At 37.5% G+C, this 24,641-nt stretch overlaps 1 protein-coding gene across 7 annotated transcripts in view; it reads right to left on the bottom strand.

Annotated features, from left to right (window-relative positions):
• AKAP6 (A-kinase anchoring protein 6) overlaps window positions 1-24,641 on the bottom strand; it is a 314,103-nt gene that overhangs the window by 81,418 nt on the left and 208,044 nt on the right. For all 7 annotated transcript variants that reach the window (XM_067462875.1, XM_067462873.1, XM_067462874.1 and 4 more), the window contains one exon: window positions 17,247-17,367. In XM_067462875.1, the coding sequence (XP_067318976.1) occupies window positions 17,247-17,367 (121 nt within the window). The remainder of the gene's footprint in view (window positions 1-17,246; window positions 17,368-24,641) is intronic.

The raw sequence follows: 24,641 nt of genomic DNA, 5'->3' as shown, positions 1-24,641 counted from the left end.
CAAGGACAGGGCCTACCATATACCATCGCACAATGCATAGCAGGCCCCACCTACATTCCTCCCAATGAGGAGGAGAAGTGCCAAAAGGCACTTTCTCCTCCACTATGGGGTGGAAAGGGTAGTTTGGGTAGCTCCGATGGAGCTACTTGCACTTTCCTCACCTTTTTGCCATGTGATGGCAGAAAGGGTGGCAGGACAATGCACAATGCTGCCCTTTCTGCCATCTGATGAGAGGAGGAAAAGCTTGCCAAAGCTCCTTTTCCCACCCCCCTCCATGAGATGATGGGAACAGGGAGGGTGCATGGTCCACCATGAGCTGCTTCACATGCCTTTCCTTTCACTGGTACAATGGTATGGCCTGAAATGGCCATGTGAAGAGGCCCTTAAATTTGAATCTGGTTGTTTTCATTGCCCTATATTAAGATAATGAGTTGTAGATGGATATTTAAATCAATATTTGTAGAGTTGTAGTCATTTTAGAATTTTCGCATACCTTTGATTTCTTTAGTTTATTAACTTTAGTACATATCTATGAATTCTGATGTAAGCCTGTGCAAAAAATATTATATGTAGCATTTCATTCAATGGAATCTAAATTTTAAAAGGCACAGTATGATGGAAATTGTGCTGGATTTTTAGGGGATGACAATTACATTTGTATTCATGCTTATGTTTGCATGTTTTTTCCTCATCATATGCTCATCACATATTGGTCAGCAAGTTGATACCACTAGTGCATGGTTCAATATTTAGAAGGCAGAGCTACGAGCTCTTTCCTGTATTAGGTATCAACAGGTGCTTAATACATGTATAGAGACAAAGATGACACCGTTTTCCAGACAATGAGTTAGGGGGCATCTCCATGAGGTCTTCACTTTGACCAAAATAGTCTGGTTCCATGGAAGTCATCACAATTTCTAGTCTGTTTCTGAGTAAAAATGAAATATCTTTGAAAACAGATGTAATTACTTATTTTACAAGGGTAAAACTAGGAATCTCTTAGCCAAAAATGACACATTGCAGTGAGGATCAAACTAATTCATGACTCAAGAAGGTATTTTGGAGATTTTCAGCAAGAAATGCTGATAGCAGTTAACCCTGTTTCTTCATTGCTAGCTATCTTAATTTACAAAGAAGTGGAATAAAAATATTTTCCCTCTCATGTGCAAACATGAGTATGCTTTAAATTTTAATTGGGTAATTCCAAAAATCCCCACCGAGACTTTTTTGTACCCCTATTTGCAATAATGAAATAGCAGTCTCAGCAGTGGTATCACTGGAGACTTGACAAAGTATTCACTTCCCTCATATTCTAATAATGTTACTGGTGTGGATGTGCTAACTGATCTGGAGGTGCTAACAACAGTGCATTTTACTTCACCTACTAGATATTCAATTGGGCCACAGGGAAAAGTAGCTAAGGGGTTCCCAGTTTCTCAGGCCACATAAGGAATGGCTGAGGACTATGTCCTTCCTAAGAATCATTACTTCTGCTTCAAAATATAGATATAACCTGTATGGTTCAGCATCCTGACAGCTTGTTTGTTTTGAAGATTTGTATCTGTTTTGTTTTTTTTTTTAATATCATATTTAAACTGGTTTACATCTCCTATGCACCTATCTCCAGACACCACTCTTTGAGAAACCATTGCCAGGGATTATTGGGTATGCAATGCTTTTCTATAATACATGTTGGGAATGTGAAGTGTCCCATGTGGCCATAAAAAACACCTTTAAGCTTAGCTTCATTAGACTAGCTTAAATATTTTGTATCCTTTCTGAAAAGAGACATGAAGAATATCTAAGTCTGTATCAGAGACATATGCTTTTTAGCTTGCAACGCACCCCTTTCAATCAGCATTAGAGACTGAAGTCATATTTTATAAAAAGCTGAAGGCTGCAATTTTTGCCATTTAGGCTAAAAGTTTATTAGCAAACCGTAATGACTATCCTGATTGCAATTAAAAAGGTTCTCAAATGGGTCAACATGCTTAAGTGTGATCTGCAATCATTTAGATTTTAACATGATGGTTATTACTTATTACCAGGATGCACAATGAGATATTGATTACTTTTAACCTTTAGATCTAAGGATCCAAAAAAGGTCAAGGCAGTAGAGAAGTCTACCTTTCCTGTCTAGTAAACTTATGGCCTTTAACAGAATTCTAATGATTCTGGTTGGCAAAGCAAATCTGAAATTAGTTTATCCTCTTGGCAGACAGAAATTATGACATATTTTGGAAAGTCTGCATGGATAGCATTTTTGTACTTTCTGCTGCAAATAGGTTTCTCGGAGTTGCTGAGAGCACACAGAGGCCATCTGATTGCTTCAGTTTTGTTCATGTTAACACAGTTTGCTAATAGAGAGAGAGACAGAAAAAACCTTAATGCAAATATCAGTAATAAGACAAATGTTGCCACATTCTCTGAAGTAAAATAGTTGGTGCTTTTTTGGTATGATTATTATTGACTCTATTTATATACCACCTTCCCCTCAACATTGGAATTCAAGGTGCCTTACAATTAAACAAAAACAATATTGTTAAAACACACAGCCAGCTTTGGAATAGAATTAAACCATCAATAACCTAAAACCAATTTAAAGAAATAGCTCTGTGAGTTTGGAATATCAGTATACAAAGGGGTCTTGTAGCAACATAGAGACATATAGTAGTATATGCTGCCAACTTTGTTCTCTCAGTTAGTCTCTAAGGTGCCACAAGATTCCTTTGCACTTAAAAACAATTTAAATTTACTATTAGCATAACAAAAACAGTTTAAATTAGTACAGCACCCTATCAAGAATTAGTGCTGTGCAGTGGTTTGAGTGCTGGACTAGGACTCTGAGAGATCAGGATTTGAATCCCCACTCATCCATGGAAAGGTGCTAGGCATCTTTAAGCAAGTCACAGTCTCTCAGCCTTAGAGGAAAGCAATGGCAACCCCTCCCCCAATAAATCTTGTTAAGCAAACCCCATGAAGAAGCTCATTTTAGTATTGGCATATATCAGAAACAATGTGAAGGCGCATAAAAGAAACAGCATTCTATTTAAAAATATCTTAAACAAACTTTTTGTTAACAAAATGGACGTGGATCAGGATAGGGAGCTATTGAGAATTGATTTTTTTTCAAGGCAACACTCTCACCCTGAGATTTTTCCCTGAAAAAAATAGGGCCAAGATAATGGTGGGGACAAGAAACAGGGCCTTCTCAGTGGTGGCTCCACATCTGTGGAACTCTCTCCCCAGTGACATCAGATTGGCTACCTCCCTCCTGTCCTTTAGAAAGAAACTCTAAACCTGGTTATGGACCAAGCATTTCAACAGTAGCAGCAGCAATCGGGAATAAAACTCAGTGTGATATATATGACAATGGGCTGTCCCAGACACTTATTTTCAACTGACGTGATTTTAATCAAAAGTTTCTTAATGTAATGTATTTTAATGAATTGTTTTAAAATGTTTTTTTTATTATTGTGGATTGTGTGAAGCCGCCCTGAGTCCCCCCCACCCCAGGGGAGTGAGAAGGATGGGGTACAAATATACAAAATAAATAATTAATAAATAAACAAATGCCTGTTGAAACAAGAAACAAAAAAGCCAACCCCTTTTGCCTGCCTGTGGAAGGACAGCTGGGAGTGTCAATTCTAGCCTAACTAGGGGTAAATCTATGTGGGGCAGGTTAATCTGGGGCATTTATGATCTGGAGCTGCCCTTGAATCCAGGGACATGTGTCAGATTGCAAGAAATGCTAGAGTACTATTTCCCCTTCCTTCTTAATCATACAGGTACCATATTATGACCTCAGCAGATGTGACAGTCTATGGCTAGGCACTTACAAGGAGCTCCATGGCTGATGAGGAGCAGTGGCAATGACATGTAGACAACCCATACCCTTCATTGTGCTGATCAGCACAGGAGAACATTGATGGTAGATGGTAGAAGTGTGCATGTAGACAATGGATAAGATCAAAATAGCTGTAATTCAGTTGCCCAGATGGACACAAAATCCATAGATACTCCAAAGTTTTGAAGGGTTTGAGGTGAGAATACCCCCCCCCCCCCCCACACACACACACACAGGAAGGGAATTCTGGAGCCTAAGAGCAAACAACAAAAGACCTCATGTTTCTACCGGTGTGTTCATGAAAGTTCATGAAAGTACTGGAAATGAAAGAACAGGCTCTCCTGAGGGCTTTGGGACTTGGACATGCGAATATAGGGAAATACGGGCATGTTTAGCCTGCAGAAGAGAAGGCTGATAGCCATGTATAAATATGCGAGTGAGATTAGGATGCAGAACAATGCCCTGGAGACTTGGATACAGAACAGTGGCTTCAAACTACAGGAAAGGAGATTCAGCTTGAATATTAGGAAGAACTTCCTAACTGTGAGAGCTGTTCGGCTGTGAAACTCTCTGACCTGAAGTGTGGTGAAGGCTCTTTCTTTGGAGGCTTTTAAACAGAGGCCGGATGGCCATCTGTTGGGGGTGCTTTGAATGTGATTTTGAATGTGATTTTCCTACTTCTTGGCAGGGGGTTAGACTGGATGGCCCACGAGTTCTCTTCCAATGCTATGCTTTTATGAAACTCTGCCAGAGTTCATAACCAGCACTTTGCCTGAAAACTTACCAGTATCTAGTAGAATTACAGTAGCAAGAGTATGTCTGAATGTATCTAGTATCTGCTACACATATGTTGAGCTCAATTCAGTTGTTGCTTTCAACAAATTAGACCAGTAACAAAGGGAAATATTATAGCAAGAGTATGTCTAAATGTTTATAATATTTGTTGCACATAATAATACTGAACAAAATTCAGTCATCAATCCCAATGAAAGCAGATCTATTGAGATTTATGTAAATGTGGCTTTACTAAGTTTCTGTTGATTCAGTGAGTTTACTCTATTATCATTGTCATTATCATGATTGTATTTCCTTGTATCCCACCTTTTCCCCAATGGGACTGACAATTGGGTTTACTCTGCTATTTCCCATGCATACTGTGATGTCCTTTTTCCCCTCCTCTGTTTCATTTCCTTTTTTGTTCTCCCTTTGGGGTGGACTTTTCCATTTGTGCTTAGTTTTAGGGGTGGAACTTAACCCCCCCCCCCCACCTCCCAGAGGCCTGGCTCAGTTGGTTTAGCCCTTTTGCCTCAGAACTTGTCTAAAAGGCTAAAAGGCTTTCCCCTCCTTTCTATTCTGTGCCAGAGTTTTAGAGGGGAAGGCCAGAAATTGTCTGGGCTCCTTGTCCTGGCAATCCAAACAGGCATTCTATAGCACATATATACCACATAGTTACTAGAGCTTGTACAAACCATCATCATAGCTTGTACTATACCATCAACATAGCTAGTGCTGACCATCATAACTTAGTACTTACCACTATAACCCAGAGTACTTTACCAATATAGCTTGTACCTTTACCATATAGTTATTATAGTTCTGTACTTTACTATTTTAGTTCTGTATTATATCACTAGCCAAGTACCTTACTGTAGCCAATATAGCCAAGTATTTACCAATAATTTAGTCTAGTATTTTACCTTTAATAGCCAAGTACTTACCAAGTGACTTACCACAATTATAGTCAAGTATTTTACATCATATTTTACAAATATAGTCAAGTGTTCATTATCAGTGTAACTAAGTTCATTCAACAAACTTCATCTTTGTAATATTTTATTTTGATTCACCTTTCAAGAACCCTGACTGAAGTTAACTTTGCCCTTTTTGTTTCCAGTAAACCTATTTGGTTAACTTTAATCCTGTCTCAAGAGTCTTTATTTTAAAGAACTGAAGTACATCAGAGGGTATACTGATAGCCACTGGGAATAACCAGACATATAGTTTTCCTTTTACCCCAGCGTGCCATCACACATACACACCTGTGTGCACATGCATGCAGGGTTACATAAATAAAGAAATAAAGCAGAATGAAATTTAGGAGCAGAATATTTGGAGCACACACTGGATTCTCAAGTCTTCATTGGTTCTGCATGTCTTATCCAGCCACAAAGTGTTAGAATTTAAACTACATGTGCATATGGAAACAATAGATGTATTTTGACCCTTTCCTCTCAATGACAACAGAATAATCTAAATGCAGATCAAACGATACAGAGATGACATTAGCCAAGCCCTCGTATTTTGGTTTTCTTTTACTTTGCCAACATTTGGAGTAGTTTTTTTTTTTTTTTTTGCATTCATATCCACAAACAGAACAGAACCCAGACTTCAAGTTCAGAAGAATTATGGGCAAGAGAAACATATCACTGTTGTGTTACATTAATTTGCAGAACACTTGGCATTATCACTGCCAAGTAGTCAAATTGTTCCAGGTTGTTCCGGAAGGTTGTTATTAATAGCATGTTTTCTGAGGAAAGTTCTGTCTACTTTTGGAACTGCATTTCTGTTGCCAAGGAAACTCCTTTAAGCACAGCATTCTAGGAGCACACTGCTGCTTTTGTTTGCCAGTATCCTATTCATATCATCTAAGTAAGCACTTTACACACACTTCAGTCTGCAGTTTCCAACACTGAAGTATTATAGCTTACATTTGCTTTTCCCTTTAAATATATTTTGCTTTCTCTCCTGCTCTTTTGAGGTCCTTTTAAATAAAGTAAGTAGCAGAAAAGAAGATAACTATTCCCTCCACATGCATATTTTCATTAATTTGAATTATAGCTTCATAGCTTATAACATTAGTCTTTAAGCATTAATTATCTTTTCACTCTGAAATTAATGTAGTTGTTTCCTACTGACTCCAGTTGTTTCCTACTGACTCTGTTATTGGAGTCCGGAGTAAAAGATGCCAGTGAATCCGGAGCCAGGATTGTTGTTGTGCTTAATCCTGGTCACATGGACCATCCCTGCCAAAAGGAGATCACTGAAGAAAGGTGACAAAGACAGTGATTTCCTGTCAGCAAAGAGTACGACAGGGCTGTCTAGAAGTGATGCAAATGAGGGAAACTTTCACCATGGTTTGTTTGATCCACTCCAGGCCACAGCACTGCATAGAACTGGGGAGGAAAAGCACATGGAGCAGCAGCACACCCAGAGGGGAAAAGGAATTGCATGCTTCGATGTAATGCTAAGAACAGAGCTGCCAACATTTCTCCAGCAATTTAACTCTACAATATCACTGCATTGATTAGTGAACGGGTGTTGGTTCCTTTTGTCAAATGTATATTGGACATAGCAGAGCTCAAAAAGTTACTTTACAGATTACAGCTGTCAGGAAACAGCAGCCATAAGCTCAATAAGGAGACAGGTAACATTTTAAGATGGAATTGTGATGGCTCAAGTGAGTCAAGCCATGGAGAATACCACTTACTTTTCTGATAAATTTCTATATGTCCTTCTTGAAAGCTGTATAATGCAATATTTGTCCTTATGACAGTTAACAAAACAAAAAGGACTTTATTGCACGAATCTGCTACTCAACTACTCAAACCGCATTGAGTCGCCTGACTGGGCTGAAAAATGCGGTATAGAAATAAAGCAAATAAATAAACTATAGTCACACTATCATTGATAGCAGATACTGAATGTTGAGACTTTCAATATCACAGTACTTTGGTTGTGCGTTTGCACCAATTTGCCAATTTGTGGTCCTAAGATTGTACTTCTGAATACCCTTGAAACCCTGTCTTCCCAGATTACTACTGTCCCTTTTATTTTATTTTATGTTAGATTTTTGTAATTCCAGTTTGGGGAGGGAGCAAAAATAATTGCGCAATAATGACTGGAATGCACTCTCTAGTGAAATCAGGGTGACTCTCCTTCTCTCCTCTTGTTCAGAAAGAAACTCAAGCCTTGGCTTTGAGACCTAGCATTCAGGCAGCTGGCTGAGCAACAACTGTAATGACTTGTGAGAATTGTCAATTAAGAGACCTTGGACTGGAACTCTGGACTACGATTTGGATTTCGGACTCAGACTTGGTTGTGTTAATATTTTGAGGGCTAATATTTTAAATGTATTTTTGTTGTTTTTAAGTGTATTTTTATTGCTTTTTAATGTATTTTTATTGTTGTTGACCTATTTGTGTTAATTGTTGTGCTCTAACCGTTTCTTTCTTGGCATCTAACAACTGCCAGTTGTAAGCTGAGTCCTGAGTCCCCCTTCTGGGGTTAAGAAGGATGGGATACAAATGCTCTAAATAAATAAATTAAATAAATAAATGGATTTTGACTATGATTCTGGATTGTGTGGTATTAATAATGCATTTTTATGTTTATATGATCTTTAAGTTTTGTTTTTAATGTATATGTTGACTTGCATTTGTTTGTTATGGCATCAAATTGTTGCCTTTTTTTAAGGCCACTCTGAGTCTCCTTCGGAGTGAGAAGGGCAGGTTATACATTCAGTAAATAATATAAAATAAAGTAAAATATAAAATAAATGGAAAACAGACAGCTCTTCATAAACTTCATAAACAGACTGTGCTCTGGCACCACAAGATGCAGAGCCAACCTTCAGAAATGGGGCTACAAAGTGGAATCCTCAACATGCGAGTGTGGAGAGGAGCAAACCACTGACCACCTGCTGCAATGCAACCTGAGCCCTGCCACATGCACAATGGAGGACCTTCTTGCAGCAACACCAGAAGCACTCCAAGTGGCTAGATACTGGTCAAAGGACATTTAATCAACTACCAAACTCACAAATTTTGTATTTTGTCTGTTTGTTTGCTTTGTTCTGTTAGAAATGTAATATAATTGACTGGTTGCCCTGGCACGACAAATAAATAAATTCATAAACTATTCAGCTAGACACCTTTTCATTTTAACAATTATAATGTTATGGCTGTACTTGAACTGCCATGGTAACATCTTATGGTGTGGTGGGATTTGCTGTTTAGATACTAGAAGATCTCGATCAGAGAGCTCTTAAGCCCTTAAACTATAAATTCCAAGATTCCAAGGGGAGGCAACCATGATAGTTAAAGTAAAATCATCATGCTATAACTGTGATTCTACTTTAAAGACTATAAAGGTTTAAAGATGGAAGAACATAGGCATCCAATAATGAAATCAAAAATTCAAGGTGAAACTCAGCTGTTTGTACATTGTGGATGAGCATTATATAATTGTGGCTTCCAAAGTATTTTATGAGCGTTTTCACTAAAATGTACTCACAAAATGTAACAGTCAAAGGAAAAGGTACAGAGTTAAAGAGTAGTTTATCACAGCAAGAGGAAACACATGTTCATTTTACCCAACAGAGGGAATTATATGGTGGAAATTTATTGAGAATGATTCTATTTCACACTCATAAAAAGAAGCAAAAGTGAGGAATAAACTGAGATAGACAAAATGTAGGTGCCATCAAATTAGCTAGCATTGTTAATGAAAATTTAGACAAGCTCCAAGACCTGTCTTGAGTGGATACATGGAGCACAAAATAGTGAAGGAAATTAGAAACGTGAAAAGTGACACACACTGGAGAAAAATAACAACAGAGCTGTGATTCTCCAGCAATTCTCCAGTGATCTTGAATTAAACTCTGAAAGATTTGCATCCAATCTTTTTTTTTTAAAAAAAAAAATCCAATTGTGAGATACTATAGATTAGAAAAGCAAAACAAAGAAGCCCGCAAATAATTATTCGAACATATTAAGCACAATAGCACTGAAATAAAACCACCATGAAACAAGAATCAATATCAAATAATTTAAAATTCAAAATCAGTGGTTGTAAAAGTTCTAAGCAAACAGTCCTAAGACAAACTTTCTGTCATTTGAATGTAATGACAAAGAAGGTTTTTTTCCAGGTAGCTACCTGCATGTTTTGTGATACATTGAGACTATTGTTGAACATCCTGTCATCATCACCACCATCATCATCACCATCATGTTTATTTATACTCGGCTTTTTCTCTCTACAAAGGAGTCTCAAGGTGGTTGTAATAAATATAAAGAATGGGCAGGATCACATAGAAAGGTTATTTTTCTTGTTTGTGATTTCTAACTATATACAAAGTTATTAAAAGTCTGTTTTCTGAATATTAAGTCCCCAGTTGCAAAGAAAACAGCAGCTCCAGGACATATGAAAAGTTTTTCCCCTCAGTCTATAGTTGGACCATGAAATGTCCTTCCAGACGATGTGGCCATGGCACTGATGGCTGGTCACTCATGAAGCAGTTAACCCACCCTACATTTTAATACATGCTTTATAGGACATGTCCTGAATGCTGAACTGTCACTCTGGACAACTCTTAAATAAAGCCTAACTACTGACCGAGGAGCCACCAGCCAATATTGAATCATAGCCACCAGTTTATAGAAGCAACAATGGTTACTTCACATGTTTGTTTGTTTGTCAAGTCAGGAGCGACCTGAGAAACTGCAAGTCACTTCTGGTGTGAGAGAATTGGCAGACTGCAAGGACGTTGCCCAGGGGACGCCCGGACGATTTGATGTTTTATCATCCTTGTGGGAGGCTTCTCTCATGTCCCCACATGAGGAGCTGGAGCTGATAGAGGGAGCTCATCCGCCTCTCCCCAGATTCGAACCCCAGATACTTCATATGATGACTATATATCATAAATATTGTTTACAGTATGTCTCTGTATTCCAGTTGCTGGGGAAGGAAGTGTTAGATTCATGGTTGGCTAGTGCACTAAAAGGATCTGATCTAGCAGGTATTTTATGTTCTTGTATATTTTTTATCCAACTTTCCTTAGGAAGTATTCACAGATTTGATAAATATTTTAATGCAATTTAGTCAAGTGAACATCTCATCTTTTATTAGACAGTTTTCCTGTTGCTAAATCAACATGTTCTCTTATAAATCATTATGATAGTACTGGCATTTCTTGTACCCACCATGGCACACATCCTTCTTGAAGATTTAATCAGGACACATTTTATGCAGTATGTATTTCAAGCACCTTGAATGCTTTTATAATCAACCTTCCAAATATCAAAAGAGATGCCAGCATTTTTATATTTGGAAAGAAATGTTTGGTTAATTTTACACCCCCCCCCCGCCACCCGCTAACAATTTTAACAATCATATCTTACTCAATTTAATGGGGTTTTAATCTAGCACACAATTAATCTTCTGGGGGAAATGTAAAGAATTATCATTAATTTTCTCTATGTAGTACATTCATTTCTAATCTCCACAGCTCCAATAAACCCTGATTTGCTTAATTTTTGAACACTCCAGGCAGAAATCTTGCATCAATACAGAGGTTTCTATTAAAGGATTAATGAGAGGAGTTTAGACACTTCGGCCATATCCTATAAATCCTGTGTAGGCTATTTATCACTGGATCTTAACTGGATCTTAACAAAATGGTTGAGGGTTCAGGACCAGATATTAGAATGTAAGATTTCACTTTAGTTATACATTGCATTACATTGAAGCAGACATACTCTTCTCAAAATATATAATGAAGACAAAAGGGAACAGGATATGAATGTGAGGAAAGGATGTAATTTTTCACTATTTTTTTTCTCAAAGGAAGAAAAGTGTAATTTCAGCAATTTTCTTCCAGTTTAGCACAGTGTATAAAAATTGAAAATATTTCAAAGATATTTGCAGTTTAAGACTTAATCTGTGCAGAAGTCACACATATTTTTATGCAAGAAATTGCTGGGATATTCTGTCCAAGGAACAGAAGAATATACTACTTTTGCATAGAAGGATTATTTTCCACTGGAAAAAAAGATGCTTTTGGGGACAGAAAATGTCATACTTGGTGATTTCTTCTGCACTAAAATTGGATGTGGTGTTTCTGTGCAGAAAATTGTACTATATCTATGGAGGAGAACCCATGGATCTTGAACTGTGAAGATCCTTGTCTGTGCAGGAGTCTCCCCATCATGGGTAACTGACACTCTAGAAATGACATTTTCTACCATTTAAAATATTTTTGAATATTGTTTCCATCTATAGCTTAAGGCTGAACGGGGACATGAAACATTAAGCTCATAGCCCTGTTTTGTCTTATTAGTCTTATAATACTATGTGCTGCATTGATATTATTCTTGCTCTCTCCATCATCTCAATTGCCCAGCTGCTACAAATGCAGATACTCCTCTATCTGGAAAACAAAATTGTAACATAGCTATTTTATTTAAACAATTCTGCATGTATTTTGAAATTTTGGTTTCTTCTGCATTGGACTGGGAAGTTGTCTCAGTTTAATGGAGTTTGCTTCCTAGTTTGAGATAGAGGAAATGATAATGGTAAGGACCAAGTAGCACAGCAAGAAGGGAGGTTCAAAATTATGTGTTGGACTTTGTTAGTATGTTAGAGAGGAAAATGAATACCACAAGATAGCAGAGAGTATAATGACAACCCTGTGAGATACGTCACACTTCAACCTGATGTAGTATAAATCAAGGTTTCAAAAATAATAATGACAGGTTGTTTGTTTAAATAAAATTGTATTCTAATGTCCTCTGGAGACAGAAGAAGATTAATTCTTTGTGGATCCAAGATAAAATGAAACACGGAACCAACAGAGAAGAGAAACTACAACTGAGCCGTATGTCAGTATCAAAAAGGCAAGCTGTCATCAGCTGTCAGTATAATATTTGAACCAGAAAGACTGGCTTTAATCGGTGTGGATTTGGAGAAAGAGATCACTGAGAATTTACACTGAACTGTGACCATACAGATAGCTTTTTTCATATCTAGTTCTGGTATGTCTATACTGTTATTATGTTTTAATGTATGCTCTTGCTTTACAGTGTACTTGCTTTATTATAGATCTTCCCCATTTATAGACTCCTTAGGGGCAAAGATTACTGCTAGAAATAGTGGTAACACAGCAGGTAACCTAGCAGAGAAGGTTTGCTGAGTTGGCTCAGAGGTGCAATTACATATCAGTTCAATAACTGGGAAGAAGTTTCTGTAGATTTAAGAAAACTACTGCAAGAAAAGAGAACACACTATAGTCTGATTGTTGTAGCACCATGTTACAAATTAAAAGGAGTAGGTCTATCATTTCAAAAGTTACCTATCCTGCATTTCTGCATCAAGATGACTAATTTAATAGCTTAAATTTTGTCCTATAGTGACTACAACGGAAATCTGTGAGGGTTTGGAAAATATAATGAAAAGTTTGATACACAATTGAAACAGTAAAACTTAAATTCTGCACTCAAATGAGCCCTCGTGTGGTAGCAACCAGTATCTACCACATCACCAAATAGCCTTCAGAATGAATCCTCTTCCAATTGTGACAAGTGCCAACAGGCACCACATGAGGATGTTTCCACAAGACATATTCACCTTGAGATATTGACATAGTAAAATAATCTTTAGAAAACTTGCCACATCAAAATTAATATGGGAACAGTTATTAATAAATGTGTCTTAGGCCCTTTCCACACTGCCCTACATCCCAAGATCTGATCCCAGATTATCTGCTTATCCCAGACTACCTGGCAATGGAGATTCATATTACCCAGTCTAAAGCAGACGATCTGTGATCAGATCCTGGGACATAGGGCACTGTAGAAGGGGCCATAACAAAACCCTTTTGAGGCTGGTCTTAGAAAACTCTCAATATTTATGCATTATCGCTCCCAATATTGCTACCCCTACGAAATAAACTGTGATAATTGCTGCTAGAAATATTCCTAACCTTTATTGCATTTAAATAACAACCATTAAAATAGATGATTTAATTATATTGAATTATGCCAACAATTAATCTTTTCACTTCTACAATATCCCATCAAATGCTAGAATTATAGGCCAAACCTTTGTACCTCTTCATCCACTGCTCCAGTATGGTAGGTTGCCACAACAACCTTATGAAATATGTTTGGACCAGAAAAACTGTCAAGGGGACCAGAAAGAAGAACAATGGATGGCAAAAGGGACAAAAGACTGAGCATCTTGATTGAGTCTGAATTGATGTTTTTAAATGTGCATGTTTTTCATTGTATTGTATTTAATATTGTATTCACTTTTATGTTTGTTTTTAGGTATTTTGTGCAGTCTGTAAGCCACCCCAAGTCCCTTCGGGGAGATGATGGTGGGATATAAGAATAAAGTTATTATTATTATTATTATTATTATTATTATTATTATTATTGTCTTGGAAGTTAGAAAAGCAGGAAGAGATAAACATTCAGGTATTTTGGAGGAGAGGAAAGATGCACACAGTATCTTTAGCTCTGGAAAAGAGGAAACATTTGGAGAAGAGAGGATAAACAGATAGCAAGAGTATAAAAAGGAGTTTAGGATCCAACCCATCCTTTAAAAAGACAACCACATCAGCCTTTTGCCTGTCTTAATCTTGGTGTGTATCTCTTTGAAGGATTGGGGGAGGGGGTAAGAATAGGGTAATCCTATTACATTTACTTATTTGCTACCTAAATGGCACTGTTGTATCTGCATGTGCCCTCAAGTTCCTAGTAAAGCTAAAGTAATAGTAACAACAGCTTAAAGGCTAACATGTTTATTTGATTTAATATTTAGTCTAGTTTTCAGATGTATCTTTTAGACATTGGAATCCATGCATTAATAATAATTATATCATGCTTTTTGGGGGGAAGGGTTGGTGATTAAGTCAAAAGACCTGAAATTGGGAGAAATAATTTATTACGATATATGAAATAGGAAAGAGAAGAGACCAGAGAGGAGACAGTGAACCTGGAGGGGAGAGAAGAGAGAGGTAAAGATGGACATAATTTGAGTTTTCATCTCTGTCAGGCATGTCCAATGGAGTAGGTTGACATCCATGAACACTCAGGTCAAATAAGACTTTAAAATCGTTTAAGGTTTTCACAAGATTCAGTTGTGCCTTGTCTTATTCAACTGCTGAGCATGCCTGCTCTGTCTGGCATAAATCTGCCCACACAAAGCTGGTGAATATAGAACTAAATGAGACACATGGAATAATCATAGGATGTCTTGAACCTACACCTATTGATAGACTTTATAAACTAGCTGGCACCCCCCCCCCCCCCAGTTGTGTGATGAGAAGTTGCTAGCAAATGCTAGAGAAAAAAGATTGAACACTGTGAAAGCCACCCACTGAATGGCTAACTGCCTCCTCCCAGTAAACCTAAATCAAGGAAAAGTTTCGTGAGAATCACCACTCCTCTGAATGTTCTTCCAGAAACATCAAGAATATCACTGTGGGCATCAAAATCAGGTGATTCCAACTGGGTAGGCCCCGACGAGGGTCTTCCTCGAGGGGCAAATCAAGTATGTACAACTTGGAAGTCCCTGAACAGACCCAGAAGTGGAGTTGGCAGATCAAAAGACAACCTGGCAAAATGGAACTACCTAGAAGAATCTTCCACCTTATGCAATTGTGGAGTAGAACAAACAACTCAGCATCTGTATGCTTACCCACAGTGCCCTGCCTCATGCCCAGAGAAAGAATTGTTTAAAGTTACAGACAATGCAGTCGCTGTTGCCCGTTTTTGTTCTAAAACTATCTAGCAGCTTGTGATCCCTTTATTTTATCAATTTTAGATAAACTATTTTATCAGTTTTAGATAAATTATTTTGTGCAATGCTTTTGAAAGGATAAAACACTTGTGCATGGCATATGGGTTTTGTGATATTATTAGTCCTCGGAGAAACAGATAAAGTTAATATCTTATAACAACATACACACGGTTTATGGAATGCTGCCTTTTAGTCAGTCAGAACATTGGTTGATGCTGTTCAACTGTATTGACACTTCCTGCCTGATATTTTCTAGGTTTGGAGCAAGTTTTTTTTTTCCAGCTCAGTTTATAGATGCCAAGGATGGAGCCTAGGTATTGTGATCTCTGCATGAAAAACAGGTGTTATACCACTGAGCTGTGACAAGTATTTTTGCTGTTCAAATATTTTGTGATTACATTTTTCACATAAACTACAGAGTAACAAATGCACTTTTCTTAAAAGTACATATCTGAGTAAATGATCAAAAATACAAACAAAGCAGAAAGAAATCAACTTCTATTTGACCTTGAGTGTCTCATTTCTTTGATAAGAAATTTTTGAAAAGCTAGAGGGTACTTGTTTCTTGTCATTATAGTGTTTCTGATTCTGTGGTTAGTTATTAATTTTATTTTTTATGATTCACAATCTGCTCTTTGAGATATGCCATATGCTCAAAGCAATTCAAGGATGACAACTGTCAGAATTAGTCCAATAAAAATGGCCTAAATGAGGAAGATTTACTACATCTTGACATTTCTGTAGAAAGCCCCTCCTCCACACCCCCATTCCCTCTCCCCCTGATTTCTACATCACATACAAAAGTCTAGAATTGAAGTTAAAGGTGAAATTACAGCTTCTGAAAAAGTTAGCATAATGCTTTGTTAAGCAGAAGTAATCAGGCCTCCTGTCTAGTGACAACAGCAAGAAAAAGACAGTTTCTGTAGACAAAAGATATTCAACCAATGCACAAATTTATAATTACTATGTGCTATAAGTAAAGATTGTATAATAAAACAATATTTGCTATCTACTATTATTACAGGTTGAGCATTCCTTATTCAGAATTCCAAAATAAGAAATATTCCAAAATCCGTAATTGTCCACATGAATGGCTGAAATAGTGTCACCTTTGGTTTAGTGTACACAAACTGTTTAATGCAGAAAAAATATTAAAAACATTGTGTATAAAATTAGCTTCAGGGTATGTGTATAAGATTTATATGAAACATTAATGAATTTAGACTTGCGACCTGTCTCTAAAAGATCTCATTATGTATTCATATATAAATACTGATTTTCCAAAATCTGATTTTTTAAAAAAAATCTAGTCTTAAGAATTTTGGATAAGAGATTCTCAGTTTATATTATTATTATTATTATTATTATTATTATTATTCCAATAAATTACACTGGAAAAATGTTATACGTCAAAAGAAATCACCTAATGTTATTTCCTATAGTAAAGACATGTGATAGCATCTATAAGAAATCTCCAATCACAACACATTTTCTAAATGCTCGTATCGTCCCCCCCCCCTTCACTTTGTTTCAGTCTATGAATGCAGCTTCATCTGTTTCTATTCACTCCAAAGGCAATTCTTTGTCCTGCTATAGAATTCCAGCACATAGAATGTGATAAAGAGAACTTGCTCACAATTATGATGTTGGTGCAGGCTGTCAGCCCAGAGAGGATGGAAATGAGGTTGGGGACAGGGAAGGGAATTCTAATAGACACCATGATATATACAATGAACGCAGGGCCATCCTGTGAGAGAAAGACTTGTCAAACTAATCAGATCTCCTCTAGCTAGGTAAAGGCAGTAAGGGAAGCTCTAACCTTGTAAAGATGAAGCTGCTGCTCCTCTGACATCATCAGGTCATGGCTGTCTATCACTATGGATTCCATGTCAATCAGCCAATCCCAGAGCTCCTGGTATTCTGAATCATAGTCCAAAAGGCTGCAGATAAGGAACAAAATGTATTATGCATAATAGAGTATAGCCGTTAAAGCTGTCTATTAAAATAAGATATTCTGGAAATCGTATGATATTCCTAGCTCTATTGTGGAAGAGACTCTTTATTTCAAGAGGATAGGCGGAAATTCAGCTCTCATATAAGCCACTACCTATATCTCAGCAAATTATGCTTGGTTCTGTCAACAACAGCAGACATATTTCACTTGCTTCAAAAACTTAGGAAATGGGGATTACATAGGAAACTGCTTAATGGCTTTTAAAGTGCTAACATATTTAGCAAACTTCTCCACAATGAACATTATGTGCTGTTATTTGCACCAAAAACACTACTTTCGACGAAAAAATGACTCAATCCATTTAGCCATCCTTCTGCTGTCTATCTGCCTATCTCTGCAAATATATATCCTACGTTTATTTTCATGCATGAGTAGCTAGCATTTCAACATAACACTTTAAGATAGGCTTGAGTGAATACGGTAAGCCAGTGAGAACCAAGGCCAGATACAGTATTAGACAGGTGTTCCCTACAGACATGTTAGAAACAAAGGTAAGGACAGGAAGTCAAAACAATGAATCCTTGAATAGCCAGCAATCATTAAAATTCAAAGAAGGATCACAACGCTTTCCAACAAAATAAATCATTAGAATAAGGAGCTTAAAAGGATTAATGTTATTCTCTATTGAAAGCCTAGTGAATAAGTAAAATACTGTGATACAAGAAAGGAAAAGAGGGTGCTCATGGAAAAACTGCAAAATTCTCTGAAGGATAACTTTAAAAAGAATCATTCAGAGTAAGTAACCTGTAACTCTCCAAATCTTATCCTTCACCAAGAAGCACACAGGGCATGTCATCTATATTGTACTACTACTTACCAGAACTAATTATCACTTTGTATTGTAATCAAAATCAGTGATATCCGCTAAGTTGCTTGTGGATCACAAGGGAATAAGTGCAACCCACAAGAGGTGCAATATTAGTACCCTGAACATCAATATTTGGTGTGAATCTACTGATACTGAACTACATTAAAAACAAAATCAGCACTCATGTAATACTTCTATGTGGTTACACTTATTTCTGAAATAATATTTGTAGGGTTTTCTATGACAATATTTGAATGGCTTAGGATTTCTCTTGTCCCCCACCCAAGAGTGCATAGACGTGACAATTCTAGACAATTAATTTAATGGTTGCATACTGCAAGAGCAAACCACTGACCACCTGCTGCAATGCACCCTGAGCCCTGCTACATGCACAATGGAGGGCCTTCTTGCAGCAACACCAGAAGCACTCCAAGTGGCCAGCTACTGGTCAAAGGACATTTAATCAACTACCAAACTCACAAATTTTGTATTTTGTCTGTTTGTTTTGTTCTGATAGATATGTAATACAATTGACTGGTTGCCCTGACACGACAAAGAAAATTTAATGGCGACTCTATACATGAGGCTCTTGCTATATTCAGGTCATAGGATAGCTCATTCCACAATACCATTTTCACTCATCTGCATTGATGAAATGGTACCTTCTAGAACAGGGGTCATCAAACTTTTTAAACAGAGGGCCAGGTTAGAATCCCTCAAACTGTTGGAGGGCCAGATTATAACTTCAAAAAACATGAATGAATTCCTATACACACTGCACATATGTGTAGTGCAAAAAACACTTAAAAACAATATAATAATTAAAATAAAGAACAATTTTAGGAAATATAAACTTATTAGTATTGCAATGGGAAGTGTGGGCCTGTTTTTGGCTGATGAGATAGGATTGTTGTTGCTGTTGTTGTGTGCTTTCAAGTCATTTCAGACTTAGGTTGACCCTGAGCAAGGGCCGGGTAAATTGCCTTGGAGGGCTGTATTCAGCCCTTGGGCCTTAGTTTGAGGACCCCTGTTCTAGAATATAATGATTTGACCTGGACTTGGATTTTAATTGGCTTGTTTTTAACAACTGTTTATTTAATGTCTTGTTTTTAATGAATTTGATTGATGTTTTTATGGCTGTGATAGCACCAAATGCAGGAAATAAATAAATAAATAAATAAATAACCTAAGACTACAAGATGGTACTGAGAGATTCCAAGGCACACAGGCACCATGTGAGGATTGGGAACAAAGGACAGTAAAAAACAGGTATTAAAATTTAAATTCCATTACCAACAAAAAAGATACTTTCCTTGAGATCCAGTTGTCCCTATCCAGTGCAAAGCTAACTGCTCCTTCTTAGGCAGAGAACAGTGCATTTCTGGAAACAAATTAGTACTGTATAAGTAAAAAATTGCTAATTGTATTCCAACAAATACTTTATCTTTGTCAGAAGTAGAAAACCTCAAAGAGCTAAGCCCCAGTCATATAGTTCTCCCTTGCTTTCTATAATTGTCTGAAGAGAAGGCAGATTTTATATTTTGGACCAATGCAACTTTTCAAAGTACTTAATATACCACCACTGAAATTTATAACTAATGTTAATTATGATCTATCACTATTTTGTCATTTTGAAATCAATTTTGGCTGAGGTCCTGGATCAAATAGGCAGAATGAAACTAGCCACCTACACAGTTCTGTGATCTCTCTCTTCCCCAGCAGTTGTCAAGCTGTGTGTGTTTGTGTTGCTATGGCTGTTCCATGGCCTGGTCAGGAATGAATACAACTGAGAGGAAGAAATGCCTGGCTTGCTTGCTAAGGGAGCACCCTTGCCTCTTGCACCAAGACTCACCACATCTTCATTCTTGGAGTCCCATCCCTCACTTGTAAATAGGAGCCAAATGGGAAATGCTGGGGGACTTTGAATGGGGAGCAAAGAATTAGCAAATGGCCACTTACATCATATTCAAAAGGAGATATAGGGATGTGCCATCAGAGTTATACATATATATGTCATTAACATGATTTTGACAATTAATTATGAGAGTAACAGTTAACAAGTGGTAGCAACTAGCCATGCAATTCTGCGATGGCTACCATTTGCTTATTTGCTGCCTCATATTTGTGCACTCCATGGGAAATTGCAAATGAATTGCTACCTAAGCAGGTGCAGCAGTAATTAAAAAGTATATTAAAAAGTTTCTGACAAGATAACACATCCAATTAATCACCATTATCATTGCTATGGAAAGGGATTGGCTGAGAAAAGGAATCTAAACTATTTCATTTCCTTGAAGAATAGGCTTATTCACGGCTTAGGTCCAGGTTATTTGAAGGACCATATATCTCTTTACGAACCTGTTAGATATCTACAGCCAACTGGGGAGGAACCTCTCTCTGACCCACCAACTGCTCAAATGTATTTGGTGTGAACACGGCAGAGGGCCTTTTCAGTGGCTGGTCCCAGACTTTGGAACATCCTTCCCAGAGAGACCAGAATGGTCCTATCCCTTCTTGCCTTCAGCAAGACCTTTCTTTGCCAGCAGGCAGTTGGAACGCCTAGATATTTTACCATCCTTGTGGAAAGCTCCTCTCATGTCCCTGCATGTGGAGCTGGAGCTGACAGAGGGAGCTCATCTCTGCTCTCCCCGGATTTGAACCTCTAACCTATCAGGCATCAGTCTTTCCGGCACAAGGGTTTAACCCACTGCACCACTGGGGACTCCTGTTAATTGTATTTATGACATATTAATTATATTTTAACTTTTATCCACACAGTATTATTTAATTATAGGTTTTTTGTATTTGCTATGTTTTAAACTGTGATTAGATTTTATGGTTGTTAACCACCTTGAATCCCCACGGGGAGAAAGGCAGAATAGAAATAAAGTTAATAAAATAAATAAATACATTCAAAAATCACAGAACTAGATGATCTTCCAAATATAATCTAGTCTAATTCCCACCAGTACATGAAATCCTCTACTACAATTTTCTCTACTGATAGGTAAATATACAGTTTCTGTTTAAAATAATCAGATGGAGAATTCAAACACAATCCAAAGAATATGTTCTATTTTGAGCAGGTTGTAGGACTGTGAGGTTCTTTCGAGAATTCCACTGGGATCTCCCTTGTTGTCATTTCAAACTCTTGTTTAAGGTTCAAAACACATTATATATGTGTCAATATTTCAAATATTTTGGTGGTTTGTCATGAGTGTGAATCAGGAACCTGGTGATCAGCAAAGAGAGGAGGTATTCATTTGTGGAAGGGCAAACTTTATGTGTAAGAAATGTTTAAAATATTATGAGGTAACTGGAAAGATTCCCCATCTTTTTCTTTCTTAATATTACAGGAATGCAACCTCCTTCACTTAGCTATGGCTGTGGATTGTTTTTCAGATCTCAGGAATACCACTTGGAATGTCACTACAAGGTGATGTAGTGTGGCTTGAAGTTACATTTGTATGGTTTCATTTATTTGCCTGCCTCTTGTATTGGGTACCAGTTTGTCTTTAATATTTCATAGCCTATCATTGCAAAATTCAGTTTAAAGTCTTCCTGGTCATGCTTGTGACACCTCGACTAAACATATTCTTCTCAAGCTATGTGAAACAAATCCAATATTTTGCAAAAATCCCTCATCATGGAAACATGGAAATGCTTCATTAAAAACCAAAATACCACTTACACCATTTGTAGCCAGACAGTCACTTCAAAAATTCTGTCTTCCTAAATTGGAATGAGAATACCCTGTGCCTCCACTCCTTCCCCTTCCTATCCAGTTCCTCATATAATACATTCAAAGCTCTACCTGGATCAATCATTTGGTCCCATGTAATCTGTATTACATCAGGAAGAAACACAGCTTCTGCACTAAGATGTCATGTTTAACACAACATAGCTTTAATCCCTCTTATTATGGAGTCACCAACTCCTGCCACACATCTCTTCCTTGTAAATTGTTTTATACATTTATTAAACTGCCTTTCACACGTGTAATAAACTGTCATAATCAATTGCATCAGCAGAGTCACTTGCATGGTTTATCATATCCGCACATGAAATAAACATATGAGAAGTAGAGTGCAAGAGCCTTCTGCAGATTTTGTAACCATTGTTCTGGTCATGTGATGGAGCAAAGCCATTTTGACAGGAAGTCCCCAGGCTGATTTACTAGGGAAATAGAGTATGTACAAGGATGAAGGTGATGATAGAGAGAGCAGTGTTCCATAAGTTTCCATTTTTCTCTTGTTGTCTTAAATCTTTTTGTTATGTTCTTTGACTTATGGCAACTCTATGAATAAGAGATCTCTAAGAGATCCCCTCACTGACACCTCTGCTCAGATATTGGAATCCCAGGACTGCAGTTTCCTTTATTGAGTCATATGACTCTACTGATGCTACCACAGAGAGAATGTATGGTTTGCAGTATTGGCCAGAAGTGCAAGCCAGGAACAGCTGTATTTAAAATACTTCCATTATTATAGTCTAGTAGAAAATAGAGCAAGATTAATACCCTAAAGTTACCAGATCCTATCTGATCTTGGAAACCAAGCAGGCCTTATATAGGAGACCCACAACAAATACAAGGGTTATAGGTCATATATATTCCTTGAGTATTCCTTGCCTAAGAAAACTCTATTCATAAGCTTGACACAAACTGATAAGTGACTTAAAGGCACATAGGCACACAGAGTGGAAAATAACGGGAAGACACAGCTTGTTATCAGTTCATGGTCCTGTTCTGGAGTAGGAAATGGGACACCTTAAGATTATCAACTGCTACCATGTACTTATTTTAACTCCTTATGTTTCTGCGGGAAGTTACTGAGGGCTCTGGCTTACACTTTCTCCACCTCTGATTCCAAACAGACTTTCCTTCCCTATCACTTGGTAAATGAGAATCTCATGTACATTTGTGTACACACAACAAGAAGGGATGTGAGAATGAAGAGATCTTAATGAAAACATTTATACCAAAGAAAAATTCTATGTTAGCAAAAAGAGTATCTTTTTATATGAAGGCACCTTCCTTCAGGTGTGGCTTAAAAAGTATTTATAAAGTTACAAAACAGCCTAGGTTACTCAGCTGAGATTAGAAAGCAACATAAACCCTAATGCATCTAGCTAAATATTTGCTATTCTACTCAGAAAGCGGATAGATTTCTGAGCTTGAATATTTATAGGGAAGCTGGGGAGTCTGCATTTTTTGCCCAGCCTCCCTAGGTACAACAGAGCATTTAAACCCTTTGTCTCCTTTTTTTTTTTTGGGGGGGGGGGGTCTCTCTCTGCATGGCACCCTGAAGCTTATTCATAATCTCCAACTTGGAAATGTCTTGGAAATTTGGTCATTCCCATTGGATGGTTGTCTCTCATGATTTCTGGATGCTTCTACAGTGACAGATGAAGTGGGCTCAATATGATATTCAGATAAGTGAGACCTCTTCTAACATGTAGTCCCCGAGTTGCCTTGGTGACAACAGGAAATTCCTACTACCCAGTTGCCTTCAACACAATTTGGCACCGCTGTGCAGGGGTCCTATGGGACACCCGCATTTTATCCTCCCAGCTTCCTTAGTGGGGCCCCAAGGTCTGGTAGCAGGTTGCCAGACTGCTGGCTGTAAGCTAAGTAGTTATGTCACATCTGTCTCTAGCCATGACACCAAGGGAAGGGGCAGAAGGGGACCGTGGGATGGCTGTCAAGACAGCTGTGGCTGATTCTACTTAGGAACAAACCCAGGTATTTGTAGAGCTCCTAATTCAGGGGATACTCCAAACCCTGTTTCAGGAATTGGGTGTCCTCCCCCTCCAAAAAATTACACATTAAGCCCCCAAAGAAATGGAATAAGTGAGGTTGGAAACAACTTGCAAAAAACTGACAAAACCAGAACTCACACTTTTTAGACCTGTCTAAAAGTATCCTTAAAATGTTGATGAGCTGAGCAAAACAGACTGATGAGGAAGTAAAGAATCAACCTTAAAAGTATTGATAAAATGTGTACCTATTATTACAGTTTCTGAAAATGTACATTTGGCTTTTGCTGATGGAAGAATTTGACTTAGTACGACCATCATCAACTAGAATATTTGTGTGTGTGTGTGTGTGTGTGTGTGTGTGTGCCCTCAAGTTGCCTATCTATATAGGATGACCCCATAGATTTCATAGGATTTTCTTAGTGGTGCTCATTTCATAAAGGGCATTCAATGCAAATATATTACTATGGTTGTGCTCCTTTAGAATATCCAGTAGTTGCATTGTACTTAGTGAATAATCTATTGTAGATAAATCTGATAAAAATGCATGTCAAGACAGGTGACAAAAATATGTATTAAATAAACGTTTATTGTAAAATTATTAAAATTAGAAGGGTTGTTGCTTGGTGCAATAT

Source organism: Anolis sagrei, chromosome 1 (assembly GCF_037176765.1).
Source record: "Anolis sagrei isolate rAnoSag1 chromosome 1, rAnoSag1.mat, whole genome shotgun sequence".
NCBI classification, from domain to species: Eukaryota; Metazoa; Chordata; class Lepidosauria; order Squamata; family Dactyloidae; genus Anolis; species Anolis sagrei.
Note: the sequence above shows the minus strand (reverse complement) of the source record. Positions and strands in the feature narration are given on the sequence as shown.